The sequence below is a fragment of the Oryzias latipes genome, chromosome 1, assembly GCF_053564925.1.
Source record: "Oryzias latipes strain Hd-rR chromosome 1, Olatipes_Hd-rR_3.1".
NCBI lineage: Eukaryota > Metazoa > Chordata > Actinopteri > Beloniformes > Adrianichthyidae > Oryzias > Oryzias latipes.
In genome coordinates, this window is record NC_136237.1 from 35,790,302 (window position 1) to 35,806,261 (window position 15,960).

Consider the following 15,960-nt stretch of genomic DNA (forward strand, 5'->3'; position numbering starts at 1 on the left):
CACCCAGACTTATGATAGAAACTTAACGTTTGTAAGAAAATAACCGTTAAAAGATCCAGACCAAGTTTGAAGACAAACATCCTTCAGTTAGCAAACGACTCAGGCTCAGGTTGATAAACTCATCCAACTAACCTCAAACTGTTATTGTAGAAGGGGTTTGGAAAAAAACACGTTTTTTATGATGGAAAGTTACTGTTCACAGAAAGATAATAAAAGCCTACCAGAGGCTGAGTTTTTGTGCAGATTTTTTTCTCTCACTGATACTTTTGTCCTTCAATCTTAGTTTTTGATTTTCCTTCTGGAAAATATCCATCAAAGTCTTACATCTGATGTTTTTATTCATGCAACAGTTATAAATCCAGACAAATATTTTATTCATCTATGAAAGGGAAATTCTTCATATGATGTCAGGAGTAAATAACTAAAGGGCGCATGGTGACATTAGAAAACATTCCTTTTTGTTCTCCTCTGCAGTTTGTATTTTTATGTGCAGATGCATGTCCAGGAAAAAATGAGCATCAGCCGAACAGGCAGTAAAATACTGTGACTGATCTGATGTCCTTCTGATCCTCAAAGCTTCATCACCACCGCCTGTGTTTGCTCTTAGAGGTGGATGATAATCACTTTAACACTTCACAAAGTGTAGAAAAATGAGGAAGAGTTGGGGAGCAGCTAATATTGGAAAATACAGAATTATATGAAATAATAGGGATATTCAATTAAATTACAAGGACGGGATGGGATTGGAAGTGGACTTTTTTTGGGGAGTTGGCCTCGAGTTTCTGGTAATCTCTCTTAGCTAATGATGATGTATCACAGCTTTCTGTTGCTTCTGCATGCTGCTGAAGGGAATAATCACTCTTTGCTTCTTTCCTTCTTTATTTATGTCTGCAGTGTGGATGTACGGCTTCACAGACAGCCCCAGAAAAGAGGCCTCAGGTAGCCTTGTGTGTGTCGACAGTCTGTCAGCAGCATGCGTGCTTCGCTGTGCTCCATACTTCAGCTGCATCCTCTCTAGCTTCTCTGTTTATTTCTTTTCACGCCTTAGTTTTGTCCTGCTTCGCATGCAGCATCTGCTCAGACTCAACGTCTGCGGCTTTTTGCATGTTGAGTGTTTGCATCTGGATTTATTTCCCACATCATTCGTGTTGCTACGTCAGAGAAGCAGACTAAAAAAGCTCAAGCTAATGAGTAAACACATTTTTTGAAAAGTGAGAACTATTTAACTGGTTACTTTGTTTAAACTTGGTGAATTAATCAAGACATATGTTGTCAAAAATGATGAAAGAGTGTCACACCTTTATCATTTCTGCTTTTATTCCTGACTGTAGCCTTTATAAGACTGAAATGAGTACAAAATTTAGGTAAACAACAATAAATCTGTTTCTTTAAAAGCAATCGTTTTACACACCAACCCAAGATAATACATATATTTAGGCTAAGTCCAAATTCTCTCACTACTCATGACTTAATGAATTATGTGATGTGATTACTATTTTATGTACGATTCCAAAATCCAGTGGCCTAAATGTGAAAAACAGAGGAGCACTGATGTGCACCCGATTGGTCAATATAGACCACGATGCATTATATTTGAAAGATTTGTCTGCTGAAAAATGAATGCAAGTTTATTTTTTTTACTGCAGCATCCCTGTGTTCTGTTCTCATTGTTAATATTTTGTTGTTTAGATGCTAAATTGCTCTGTTGATTATGGAGGACTGGGGTGTGCTGAGGGAGGGGAAAAGACAGCGAGACAAGAGGCGAGTTTGTTCTTTGGGGGTTCTCCTGGTTGTGTGGCGTGGTTACGGCCGACAGTAACGAGAGCTGTTCGTGAATAAACCAGGAGTTTGTGGTGAAACCAGCGTCTGCATTCGCAACAATACATCATACACATTTTCATCATCAGAACATAGTGGATTCATAAATCGTTTTCATAAAATGTTTATATTTGTTAGTTTTTTTTTTGGCAAATAGTTGATGTCACATTCAGTGTTTAAATAAATAAAAAAAATTTAAGTAAGTATGTCTCTGAATTGCAATAAAACCCACAATATAGACTTTTGGGGGTTAGGGAGCAGTGGGTGAATTTGGACATAACTTACATAAGAAAAAAAACTATCTGTTTGGTGCATATTTGTTTTGAAATATTAACTTAATGATTTCAATTTCCAGGACTGGTGAGGAAACGGTTAGAATTAAAAATTTAGGATAGCAACATTTAAGTTAGCAACATTTAGCATATTACAAAAGATGCAAACAGTTTTAATATGCCAAAAATATATCTAAAATACAGTGCCAAATATGTTTTATTGAATAAAAAAATATGCATTAAACAGCTTTAAGATCAAAAGTTCCAGAGCAGCTAGGTAGATGGATGAAATCCAACATTGAAGCTAACAAACTAACCTTTTTTTATTGCTACTAGAATTATGCAAATCTTTTGCTAATGCGTTATTGCAAATCTCATTATTGTTTTTTCTTGTTCCATGCAACAAAAACTAAATACTGAAAACATTAGCTAAATGCTACTTTTATACAGAGAGGGACATATTACTAAAACAAGGAGCAGCTGTGGTGATTAACCCAAACCAGGTGTTAGCAATGATCAGACAACAGCTAAACAGAGGAAAAGGTCAAATGAAAATGAAAGAGGATCTGAACACAGAACCATAACTAGTAAAAGGTTTTCTTTTAGAAATGAATCCTAAAACATTATTTGATAGTATTTAAGGAAGTTTTTAGAGCGGAATAATGTTTTCTTGTCACTCAGTCATTTCCCAGCAATAAATCTTTATAAAAACATGAATTTGCATTTCAAGTTTCTGTAAATTTGCTTCTGCGTCTCTCAGAATGTCAGTTCAGAATGTGAGCAAAAACTTTGCTGGGGTTCCAAGGCTTCGACATTAGTAGAAAGTGAAAGAGAACACCGAGCCCCAACTGAAAATCTCCTCTTTTGTTTCACATAAACATGGTCCCAGCCTCCTTCCCCACGTCTCTCTCACTCTCTCTGGTCCACTCATATGTTTCTATTTAAGGCCAGCATGCAGACTACTATGATTGGTGTGCTCACACCCCCCCTCCATCTCCTTGTCCAACTACTGGCTCCCAGAGGCAGCGCTGGGGAGGCCTTTCCTCTCAACCACACAGTTGATTTTCCATAGGGAAACTTCACAATTCTTCCACTCATTCGCTCCCTTCAGACCAGATCGCCGGCAGCTGATCTTTTCCTCCCTTGCTTTGTCCTCTGGACCGTCCCTTTGCTGCTGACGGATCCTCTCTAGCTGTGGCATGCAGCCCCCTATAATCATCTGTGTTCCCCCTTTTTGGTTTGAATCTCTCTGATGCTCCTCAGTTCTTTGCTGTGGGAAGGGGTCGGCTTTATGGCCAAACCTTTGGGAAGATGCAGCCTAGTTGCAAAGTCGCGCTTTGATCGGACAGGGAGGAACGGCGGTAGCGGATTGGACAATGGCGGTGAACCGAGCGCATAGCGAGGCTTTTGGATGCAGCGGGCGTTCGCGGCGTACCGTGGCGGGCAGGTGGCTGACGGCCTGTTTCTTCCCTTCAGGGATTGACAGCTCGGAGCCCATGGTGCTGGAGCAGTATGTGGCCGTTGCCAATTATGAAAGGCAAGAAAACTCCGAGATCAACCTGAAAGCCGGCGAGACAGTGGATGTAATCGAGAAGAGCGAAAGTGGTAAGTTGTTTTGATTTTGACTATCTGACAGTAGAACTAATATCTCCTTAATCTAAGGTTTAGAAGAGCAAGAAAAGCTAACATTTTGTGAGTTTGTTCCACTTTTGATTTCTTGATGTTTGACATTTTCTAATGCTACTTGGCCTTAAATGGCAGATTGACACCAGCTGGAGGTGCTGTCTGACCAGAAAAGGAATGTATGCATATACAGCAGAAAGGCTGTGTTATGGATGTACGCCAGATCATTGGTATAAGAACCACAGACTAAAAGTTTTTCAGAACAAGCCAAGTGATAACAACTCCTTAAATATTAAGTCAATCAATTTCTCTACTCATTGTTTTCAAAATCAATTTACTTTGCTCTTTTTTGCACTGACCCCATCGTTGGAGTTTTATGGCCAAATCTGATTTTCATCTTCATCAGCCTCTGCCCGCAAACAGCTTGCACAACTTGAGAGATCTGTACAAAAAAAAAAGCAAAACTGAATTTCAGCTCTCATTCGTGTTTTTAGCATTCTTTCTTACAGATTTCTGCAATAACATTTTGAAGATGTTTTACATGGTTTTCAGTCAAAGAATTTCGGTGCTGCTTTTAACACTTGACTTAATTTATACGTTTGTGGCAACGACTCTTTAGAGTTGAGTGTTTGCATGATTGAGTGTTTGGTTGAAACAAAAATTCACGAGTGCAATCCAAGCTCCACAGGAATTTTCCTCTCCGGTTCTGTTTCCTTTTTCTGGGCCTGACAGCATCTGTTGACCAGGCCTGTCCCAGAGCTCCAGTCATGGTCTAACATGTACTGAAAGTCTAAGAGCAACACCGGCCTCTTCTGAGCTCACAGATGACCAAGAGTTGAATGTGCTGCCGTCATCCAGAAGTGGAGCAACAGCAGCCATGATGGTGATGATGATGAGGATGACATCATTTGGAGGCAAAGCCAAAACAAACATGTGAAAGTTTGTAAAATATCCCCCAATCACCATCCTCCTCTCAAGGCTTCACTGTAGACGTCTGCTCTGGTTGTAAATTAGCACTCATCTTCTGGAGTGTGTCACAAAGCATCAGCAACAAGTCAGGATGTCCTTTAGTCCTCCACAGGAAACCCTCAACACTTCACCGGATTATCTTATTTCAATGTATTGCTGTACACACTGGGCCATATGTGTCAGGCCTTTCAATGTTTGCAGGCTTCAGCTGACACTGTTATGTGTTTGGAGCCAAAGTCAGATAAACTTTGCCCCTCTGGTAGGTGACTCAGCATTGATTACCAGGTCCTTTGTAAAAATGAGAGCCCTTTTGAGCACTTGTCGAGGAGAGTGAGATTTATGAAGCTAAACAGAAGTTAGAGCACAGTTTATTGGAATCATCATTCTCAAGCTCAAGAGTGTTCGTAAACAAGAATGTCCCAGTAAAGCAAGGATGGACAAACCCAAATACACTGTACCAAAACAGATATATGCATTTCAATATGTAGATCTTAAAAATTAATCTGCAAATTCAACATATAAATACTGTGTTTTTTAAAATAAAGGCCTCTAAATATATTTTCCAGCTCCTGTCAGCATTGGCTTAAATGCAGAAAATGGCTGTAAAAGATCTCTTGATATTGCAAGAAATTCAGCCACGTTTTAATTTAAAATCTGGATCCACTGAGGTTTTGGGTCTAGATTTCTAGGCAACTAGGGGTGTAACGATTCATTCGATTTAACCATTCGACTCACATCATAATTGATATTAACAGATATTTGAAGGTGAAATTAACAATTGTGGTTTGTGCCAGGCCGGAATGATATGACACCAAGTCTTTCATATATCGTAATAGAGCAATGTAAGCCCCACACATGCCCAGTGTGTATATAGCTTTAGTTTGGCTAACGATCACGTAATAAAACTTTTTCCTTAATGTTAGAAGGTTTTAAGTACATTTTTATCCCAGATTAGAGGTATAGCTCTAGCCTAAGCTAACAAGCACACTCTAGCTTTGATGTGAGTAGAGAGTCCACACGATGAATCAAAGCATATTTTTTGGATGACTAAGGTCAGAGAATTATTGAAGCAGATTAATCTAATTAAAGAAGCTGCAACAGTACATTGGGACCATTATACTGAGGCTAATGTGGCAGCATTTTTTTCCACTGGGTTTATATTTAAGTATATTAGTTGACTTACGCCTTACTTAGCTGGAAAAAGCAGCCAGCTCAACGCAGTGTCTTGGAAAGCAGCGTTGCGTTGCTGAGCTCGGCGCTCTTCAGGGAGTTCTTCCTAATTAGAGGCTGAGAGGTAGAAACAAGGATGACAGTCACCTTGTTGGCAAATTCTTAATAATAGATTCCAAAAGGCTTCTCTGTCAAATATCAAGACTCTTCTAACTCTTCTAAGGAGACAGAAATGCGTGCAGGTGTTTTTTGGGGGGAAATTAGCGTGAAGAGGAGAACTTTGAAGCCCCAGCCAAACATCTGCTACCTCCCTCCACTCACCTCTACATATCCATTTTATCTCTTTTTTTCTTCCTGTCTCACCTTTTTTTTTTCCTCCCTCAGCTGCAGAGTTTTCTCTTTGACCTTTCCTCCTCTTGTGTAAGAGAAAGCTGGTGGTTTTTGCTTTCCAGGACAGAAAGTGGCTAAAAAAAACTCCAATTAGTTTTCTTTTGAAGACACACCAATTATATTTGCTGTCTTACATATCAAGATTTCTGGCGTGCAGAAATGTAGGAGATGATGGGTTTTTTCATATCTTCTATTCAGGCGTTAGAAGAAAGGAGAAGCAGTTGTCTCTTTAATATCAGATGGAACGACCAATTAGGAATGTGGAAGTTTCAGGTGCACTTGGATAATTAATAGCCTGAGCAAAAAAATAGGACTTTCTGTGTTTAAAGACACACAACTGTGCTATAGAGGACATTTGGATGACGCAACACACACCCAGCCTCTAAAATAGAGTATGATTACTTCAGCCTGTGTAAGTGCTGCTTTGTTGAGGTCCAGATGGCTCTGCAGCATCACCACTTGAGGTTTTGTTTCTTTTGTTTTTACTGGTTTATCTGCACCAAATCACAACTGGGCTAAAAATTCTTGAAGAAGTCATACATTAATTACAAACCCAGAGGATTACCCTTATCCAGTCTGGGACTTCATTTATTAACAAAATAAATAAACATGCATAACTGCTGAAATTCTGTGAAATACAAAGGAGGACAAAGCTGAATTTTTTTCTTTGACTTTGGGGAGTCATTCATATGGGGGAGTTGTGTAATTTACTGTTCAGTATATGAAATTACACTGATAATGTTTTCATCTACAGTTGTCCCTTGCTATGTTGTGGTTCACCTTGCACAGTCTTGCTGTTTTTTTGGTGCAACTTTGCACAATTTTTTGCTTTTTACAGCATATTGTGTCCTGCATCTAGATTAAGCCTGCACAATATACCGCAAATTTATCGTTATCGCAATATCCAGCTCTGCAATATGCATATCGCGAAAGACGGTGAATATCGCAATAAGTCATAAACCCAAAATGTGTTAAAACAATCTTATGGCAGCTTGAAGCATTTAATGCATCAAATAAATCCCTTTATGTTTTGACCCATCAGATGGAGGCTTACCCATTGTTTACCAATCAGATGGAGGCCTATTATGTTAGACGATTGTCACCTATGTCGATGAGGGTCATATGGAGTATAATTTTTAAACTGTTGCAACTAAATGGGAATGATGTTTTTGGTTATTTTTCTATTTATTTATATACCGCAAATTATATCGTTATCGCCATATTGATCCCTTATATCGCATATCGCAAGTTTTCCTCATATCGTGCAGCCCCAATCTAGATCAAAAGTGGGCACAGGGTATGTTTTTCAACAAACCCTGATTTGGCATGTTCTGATTGGCTGGACACACCTGAACCAGGTAATCAGCCATGAGTAGGGCAAGACTGTCTGGAAATCATGCAGACACACCGGCCCTCGAGGCCTGGAATTGCCCACCCCTGATCTAGATTGAGTGTAGACTGCGTCCTCTGTGCCCTGTCTCCCCTAGAGAATGTGTTCAGCTGGCCAATCTACTGAAATCTTTGATCCTGAGCATATGTTTGCTCTAATTTTATAATATTGGATTTACTTTTATACAAAGGTTTGAACTTTAAGTTTAAACAAAGCGAGAATAGTGTGAAAATGTTATGTTGTGTAGCGTTTGTGCAAGTGCAAGTTTCTAAAGTGTGTAGTGAAGGGTTTCGCAGACTTAAAACATCTGTAATTATTGTTAAAAAAAAAATATTAACACCGCAAATTTTGTCTATCACATGGTGACCTATGCAGGTTATTATTCAAATGCTATACAAATACAGTCAGGGTGGTTTGGCCTATTTGAAATGCTTTTATCAACTTGGATTAAACAATCATAAGTAAATTTAGGTTTTTTCCTGCTGTTTGTGTAACAATTGCAGACAACTTCAGTAAAAAGAATTGAATACACAAAAAATTCTCAGACATGCCTTGTAACAAAATGTCCCGTTAACTCTGTTATATGATGCACTAGTGGGGTTTTGTTGATGGAGTTTGTAATAAATTTTGGAGCAGAAAGTTGTTGGTTGGGGGCAGATCATGAAATTGTTTATGCTTTTTTTTATATTGTTGTAAAAATGTCATTGTTACTTCTTTGGTAAATTGTTGTCTACAGGAGACCTTCTCAAGGTTCAGGGCTTAGTCAGCTGCCTAACCTGTTGTGAAGCCTTTTATGTTAAGAATAAAGGGAGTAAAGTCAGTTTAAGAGCTACTCACCTCCTGCTCTTCAAAAAAGTACCGTAATTAGGTCAAATGATCTTTAACTGAAAGGGTTCTAGAAATGCGATACCTGAAAATCTTCTCAACAGATCCAGAAACGTCCTGGAACAATGTCCCCACAGGGCTGGTCTGGGAACCTCTTCAAATTCTTTATGAAACTGCTATCAAATATAAAAAGGGAAGTTTAGATTTTTTTAGCCCAGATTGTCTTTAGATACATAAAAGGTTTTCAGAAAACTGGTGTGCAAAATGTCAATATGCTTCTTCTTCACAATTGCTTGTCTTTAACACATTTATCTACACAACTTTGTGCTGTTTTGAAACACGCCCAGTCTATTACACAGAGTGATAGAAAAAAAACAGCTGTTGTTGATCTATCTAATCTTTTTTCACTGTCACTGATGTGTTTTGGTCAGCCTTTGCATTCATCAATGAATTTGTTGTGCCAAGTTAAACTTTGCTTTAATTGACTGACTCATCTTTCTCCATCTGCATGACAATCTTCAGTCCAGATTTCCTCCTACGGGGCAGATTTTCAACAAAAACTTTTAATCTGTCAACAAGCTGCTCGACCCAGCTTCTCCGAGGACTTCCGTAGCCAGCTGTTAATATCTCACTACAGGGGTAGATTGCAGCAACAGCATTAAACTATTCTATTTAAGACAAATGGTTGCCTCTTAAATTTTTTTTCATTGTTTGTATGTAGTCTCCTCTAATGTACGGTTGGTGGGCAGCAGAGTTTCTGGTCCTCATTTATCAACTTTTATGGTGCCCATTTTCCCTCATAATGAGATTTATGAGTCCAACAAATGCCAGAACGTTACCGTTCACAGGGCTATAGACACATGTTGCAGACTGGAGCTGCTCCATTGCTCTTGGCTTTTCTAAAGTTTTAAATCGCTAGGGAAATTTGACAAAAACAAAAAAGGAATGGTCATCAGAGAAATATCTTTTCCCAGGTAGCCAAATCTGTTTGGCTCCAAACCACAGTTTTCTTTGAAAAATGGTTTAGGTGTAAGAAACCGCTTTAATATAGACTTACTGTTCACAGTTGCATCAGGTAAGGCCTCTGGGCAACTCCTGGATTTTTCTAGCTCCTCTTTTAAACTCAGTTAAAGATGGTCTTTGACATTTAGGCCACTTTTGAACCAAAATTACTTCTTATTCTGACCATGTCTACAACAGCTGCCAATGCTGTAGCTGAACCCTTGGCATGTTTAGATTTTCAAGGTAATTAGGTTATGTTATTTTAAGCTGCCTCTTGACGACAGAGACATTATAGAGGCCACTTTGGATGGATTTGCCTATTTTGAGCCTACCAAAAGATGTTTGCAGCACACTTCCAATAGATTGTGAGGTGGGCGGTCAGTTTTCTTCTGAATGGCATGTGTCTTTTTTGCTGTGAAGATATATTCCAAAGGGCTACATGATGGTGTAGTGGTTAGCACTTTCCGTTCAAAGCATGAAGGCGCCGCTTCAAATTCTTTCTGTGGACCTGTGTGAATTTTGCATGTTCTCTTCATGCATAAGTACATTTTCTCCAGGCGCATAGTCTTCCTTCCACAGGCCCAAAACATGCTTTATAGGTTAATTGATGTTTCTAAATTGTCCCTAGGGCTGAATGTATGTGTGGTTATGAGACCCTGCAGGAGATTGGTGACCTATCCAGGGTGTACACAGCCTTATCCCAATAGTAGCTGGGATAGGCTCCAGCAGCCTTGTGACCCCAAATGGGATTAAGTGTGTTTGGAAAATGGATGAATGGATGTGTTCCAAAAGAAAAAAAAGGGGGAGGGGGGACACTACATCTGATATTTTTTTGCTGAATTTAGGAGAATAAATTCCTATTTGGTCGACACCATTGGTAAAGGGTTAATATTCACTTTTTGAACTAAACCTATGCTGGTGTTATTTAAAAAAAATGTAAACATATCAAAACTTCTATTTTCACACCAGTTTTGACAGTCAGGTTTTTGAGCATGACTTTCTGATAAACCAATGATTGGTTGTTAGAGAAAATCATGATGGACAGTGTTGTACTAATGTTAATGCTCTTAATTAACTTTAATGTCTTTAACTTGCCTCTTTTGTCTCTGGTTTTTGTGCTTTCTTTAAGTCTCCACTCAACTATTTAGCCTGAATAGGCTAGAATCTTCCTTTATCTCCCCTATCTGCTGTGCTTTGTGTTGATCAGATGTGATGTTCTACAGCTGTGGAGCACACTCTGGTCAGTGCATGCACGTCAGCCTTCCATCACTGAGTGACAATTTATAGTTCTGTTATTCCTCAAGATATGAAGTGAGATGCTGGGAGGATGAGTTTCTAACTCTGATTCCGTGCTAAACCTGGACAGGCCAACAGGTGGCTTCAATTCCCACTCTGTTTTTAGTTTTATAAAGCTGAAATGAATTAGCTTATCAAAACATGAACTTGTTTCATATGAAGCAAGCTGCTATTTCTGTCCATCAGATCCTTTGAGGTTTTCAGGAAAAATGCAAAAAAGAACAAAAACATGAGAGGCTGGACTCATGAAACCAAATAAATGAGAATAATGTTATATTCAGGAAAGCAGATCACTGGAATTCCAAATGATGTATTTTTAATCAGACTGTTTTCCTAACTATAATAAACAAAATTATATTGTTGGAAACAGTTTAGCCTCAGAGCTCATGGAGGAGGTCATTAGTGGCACCACATTTTGATGTGAATTTCCTATGGGTTGATTTTCTCCAATTGAAGCACAGCACATCTCTGAGAATTGTGCTAAGGTATAATCAATATAGTTTACTCATTAGGTATTACCCAGCAATCTGGGGCAAGGACTTATTTAGCTCAATGAAAATAGAAAAATGATGGATGGCTAGCAGAATTGATAGATGAACATCCTTTGGTGTGGTTGAAGTTAAGGTCATTGTAGATAAGATTTGACTTCATGGATTTACTGGCGCAACCATCTTGATCCTGGAGGTACAGTGTTTTTTTTGCTTGGCATTAGAAATACAAAAAAAGAGGTAGTGACGTGCATCAAGGTCTGCAATTTTTGCTCTGAATTTTCTACAGTTCCGGCCTTGTGTACACTTTTACATAATAACAAAAACAAGGCCTTTACTACAAATCAGTAGAGATTCTCAGGGATTAATCCGACCGTCTGTTACTAAAGTGCGCTAAGACAACAGGATATTTAGGCAAGACCGCGAAAAACATTTTTAACCTTTATTTTTTGGCATTCATACTGTAATCAAGGACACCAAACCTTCTGGAAACAGATGTAACAGCTGATGGTTTGAGAGTGACAGTGCCTGAAACAGACCCAGACCACAAAGAAACCCAAAGAGTGCAATGACAATCATAATTGGGACTAAGGTCCATAACAAGCCTTTCAAGGGTTATATTGTGCTTTCTTAGTTGTTTAACAATTAAATAAACCTTAATTGTCATTGAAAGTTAACCTGTATTTTAAAGAAGGCAATCGTTTTATTTGTAAGTTAAATTCTATATTTTTCTTTCCGTTTCTATGGGTATCATTGGCTAATATTGAAAGCCACCTTGATAACATATGAATAGTATAGCTAGTTAAAACTAGTAGCCACAGTTTTTTTCTCTATTTTAAGAATGAGTGTGTAAAATTGCAATCTTGTTTAAGACTCACTCTGAAAATAATGTTTTTAATATGTTCTTGTAGCATTTTTCTGATGGAGGACATATTCAAAGAAAATTAGGCATTAAATTGTATTTAATCTAATTGTTTGGAATCAGGAGCAGACAGAAAAATGCAGTTTGAAAAAGCTTCTAGCTAAGAGGTAGAACCTTTAATCTGCGGCCCACAAGCTCCCTGGTCAGATCCATTCTGATGCATCCACTTGCAGAAAATTAGATCCATGCACATCTTTGTTTTTTCTCATCTGAACTGGCGTCTGGCTCAAAACTGTACGGCTGGATAGTTCTGATATTACTCACCATTTTTTATGTAAGGTTTGGGGGTGTGAGGGGCTGTAAGCAAACGGGAGAGTGTAAACAGATGGATGATGGGAAGTGGGGGAAGGTTTTTTCATTTTGGCTCATATCAACATAGTCACAATTAAAATACTTTGGGAACGATTTTAAAATGGTTTAAAAGATGATCGGAGTGGAACTTTAAACAGTTAATAATAAACAGCTGCAGTTTGCTCATGGGTAGTTTCTGAACGCCAATCCTGCATTGTGTTGCCAAACTAATGTGTATTTCTCATCTTAATCTAGGCCATCTTCTGTGTTTGTTTTTAGTAAGATGCCTTCATCCAGGCAAAGAACAAGAGACAAAAAAAGCATTTATCATGCACAGATGCACTCCAATCTGAGGTCTATAGACCATCTGCTTACCAAATTAAATCTTTATTATAATAATGGTGACAATTAGGAAGTGCATTCAGCATATGGTGTACAGTCAGAAACACCAACAAGCAATGCAAGCCCATTGTCTTTTCAAAGTTATTCTTCATTAATGTTGTCATGATAAACGATTCAACGGCAGCCTGTGTGGAAAAGACTGACAGACTGTCACAGCCTGGTTAACGATGGCTCTGAAAGGAAGAACTCTAATAAAGCTGAATCGTCTTAAAACCAGTGACAGTTGCTGTCTGCTGATCCACTACTATCATGTCCTCACAGCAACACCTGATTCAAACACGATTCTGTTTGATACCACAGATCAGCTGTCAGGATGGGATCAGGATTCTATATTTAGGATATTAGTATAGTATATTCATATATAGTATATCAGTTTTATTTATATACTACATGAAGGGCTGCTACTTTATGCCACCTCTCCATGAGTCTACATGAAGGTGGTGTTCTACCTTCAGTTTTTTTTTAACATCCAAGTTTTTAATGTATCAATTTTCCCATCTCTACATTAAAGTAAATTTTAACTTTTTTCCCAGCAAACAATAATTATGTTTGATATACTACACTGTTAACATGATGGCAATTATTAAGACATGGGTGTATTCTTCTTCTTTCTCTTTCGGCTTTTCCCATCAGGGGTCGCCACAGCGAATCATCGTTTTCCACCTCACTCTGTCATGGACATCTTCTACCCTAACATTAGCCAACTTCATGTCCTCTGTTAAGACATCCATATATCTCCTCTTTGGCCGTCCTCTTGCCCTCCTGCCAGGCAGCTCCATCTCCAACATCCTTCTACCAATATATCCACTGTCCCTCCTCTGAACATGTCCAAACCATCTCAGTCTGGCTTCTCTGACTTTGTCGCTAACACAGGCAACATGAGCCGTCCCTCTGATGTACTCGTTCCTTATCCTGTCTAACCTGGTCACTCCTAAGGAGAACCTCAACATCTTCATCTCCGCTACCTCCATCTCAGCCTCTTGTCTCTGTCTCACTGCTACCGTCTCTAACCCATAGAGCAGAGCTGGTCTCACCACTGTCTTGTACACCTTTCCTTTGAGTCTTGCTGACACTCTTCTGTCACACAACACTCCTGACACTTTCCTCCACCCGCTCCAACCTGCCTGCACTCGCCTCTTCACCTCTTTTCCACACTCTCCATCACACTGAACTGTTGACCCCAAGTACTTAAACTCCTGCACCTTCTTCACCTCAGCCCCCTGTAACCTAACGCTTCTACCTTGATCCCTCTCGTTCAGACACATGTATTCTGTCTTACTACGACTGACCTTCATGCCTCTTCTTTCCAGAGCAAACCTCCACCTCTCTAGCTGTTCCTCCACCTGCTCTCTACTCTCACTGCAAATTACGATGTCATCCGCAAACATCATTGTCCAGGGAGATTCCTGTCTTACCTCGTCTGTCAGCCTGTCCATCAGCATAGCAAACAAAAAAGGACTCAAAGCTGATCCTTGGTGTAGTCCCACCTCCACCTTGAACTCCTCTGTCTGACCTACAGCACATCTCACCACCGTCATACTTCTCTCATACATGTCCTGAACTACTCTGACATACTTCTCTGCCACTCCAGACGACCTCATACAGTACCACAGCTCCTCCCTAGGCACCCTGTCATACGCCTTCTCTAAATCTACGAACACACAATGCAACTCCTTCTGACCATCTCTGTACTTTTCCATCAACATTCTCAAAGCAAAAATGGCATCAGTGGTGCTCTTACGGGGCATGAAACCATACTGCTGCTCACAAATCTCCACCTTCTTCCTAAGCCTGGCTTCCATTACTCTTTCCCACAGCTTCATTGTGTGGCTCATCAACTTTATTCCTCTATAGTTGCTGCAGTTCTGCGTGTCACCCTTGTTCTTAAAGATCGGGACCAGAACGCTTCTCCTCCATTCCTCAGGCATCTTCTCACTCTCTATGGGTGTATTCATCTTGTGAAAACTGTTTGCCATGTTTTCTGCAGAGAGACGCAGGACTTGTAGCTTGCTAGAGTTTCATCAATCTTAATAGCGAGCAGATGTATGTTTTAATTCTATTATACTGGACTTTTTATTTTATTTTATTAAGGTTTGAACTTTGAGAGTTTAAACAAGAGAGAAGAGAGTGAAAATATTTATCTTTGTCCTAAAAAACCCATAATACGTCTGTTTCACCTATAACGGTTATTTATGGAACGTAACCCCGGCGATAAACTAGAGAACGCTGTACAAAAGTTGTTGATATTTTTTATCAGGATGGGTGTCTCTACAATAAGATGATGACAACGATCAGATGTTTTTTTAAGACTGAGCAGAACTTTTCACACCTAATTCTCGCCTAGGGGCGACAGTGGCTCAGGTGGTTGAGCGGGTCGTCCAATGATCGAAGGGTTGGCGGTTCGATCCCCACTCCCACCAGCCAAAATGTCGTTGTGTCCTTGGGCAAGACACTTCAGCCTCCTTGCCTCCAGTGTGGCTCCACTGGTGTTTGAATCCGCATGAATGATCCCGGTGATGGTCAGAGGGGCCGTAGGCGCGAACTGGCAGCCACGCCTCTGTCAGTCTGCCCCAGGGCAGCTGTGGCTAGAACCGTAGCTTACTATCACCAAGTATGAATGAGGAGTGAATGAATAATGGACACAATGTAAGCGCTTTGGGTATCTTGAAAAGCGCAGATAAATCCAATCCATTATTATTATTAATGAAGCAAACAGTTTCTGTCTCATACTTGGGCTTGTATCTTGTCATGGAGTTTACATCTTCTCAATGTGTTTTTGTTCAATACTCCTGACAAAAAATCTTCATGCACAGATCTTCCGTCTTTCATTTAAAGGGCTAAGGGGGGACCAGACATAGGTCTGGACTACAGACCTGTGTCTGTAGTAGGCCTGCACAATTAATCGCAAATTTTTCGTTATCGCAATTTCAGGTTGTGCAATATCCATATCGCAAAAGTCTGCTAAAATCGCAATAAATGGTAAACCTTAAATGTACTAAAACAATCTTATGGCAACTTGAAGTATTTAACAAATTTAATAAATCCCTTTAAGCATTTGACCAATCAGATACAGCCCTTCACATTGTTGACCAATTGGATGGA

The 15,960-nt window shown here is 39.5% G+C and overlaps 1 protein-coding gene and 1 long non-coding RNA gene across 8 annotated transcripts in view; one reads left to right on the top strand and one right to left on the bottom strand.

The window, feature by feature from the left end:
* sh3pxd2aa (SH3 and PX domains 2Aa) overlaps nucleotides 1-15,960 on the top strand; it is a 94,093-nt gene that overhangs the window by 55,983 nt on the left and 22,150 nt on the right. For 3 of the 5 annotated variants that reach the window (XM_020712136.3, XM_020712191.3, XM_023954995.2), the window contains 2 exons: nucleotides 895-939; nucleotides 3,567-3,695. In XM_020712136.3, coding sequence (XP_020567795.1) covers nucleotides 895-939; nucleotides 3,567-3,695 — 174 coding nt within the window. The remainder of the gene's footprint in view (nucleotides 1-894; nucleotides 940-3,566; nucleotides 3,696-15,960) is intronic. The other 2 variants (XM_004065662.5, XM_078954283.1) reach the window with 1 other exon arrangement.
* The window catches only part of LOC144994903 (uncharacterized), a 67,824-nt gene that overhangs the window by 26,091 nt on the left and 25,773 nt on the right, over nucleotides 1-15,960 (bottom strand). For all 3 annotated transcript variants that reach the window (XR_013658592.1, XR_013658591.1, XR_013658593.1), the window contains exons 2-4: nucleotides 8,543-8,633; nucleotides 5,866-5,969; nucleotides 4,073-4,155 (exon numbers count right to left, since the gene is read on the bottom strand). This is a non-coding gene — a long non-coding RNA (uncharacterized LOC144994903). The remainder of the gene's footprint in view (nucleotides 1-4,072; nucleotides 4,156-5,865; nucleotides 5,970-8,542; nucleotides 8,634-15,960) is intronic.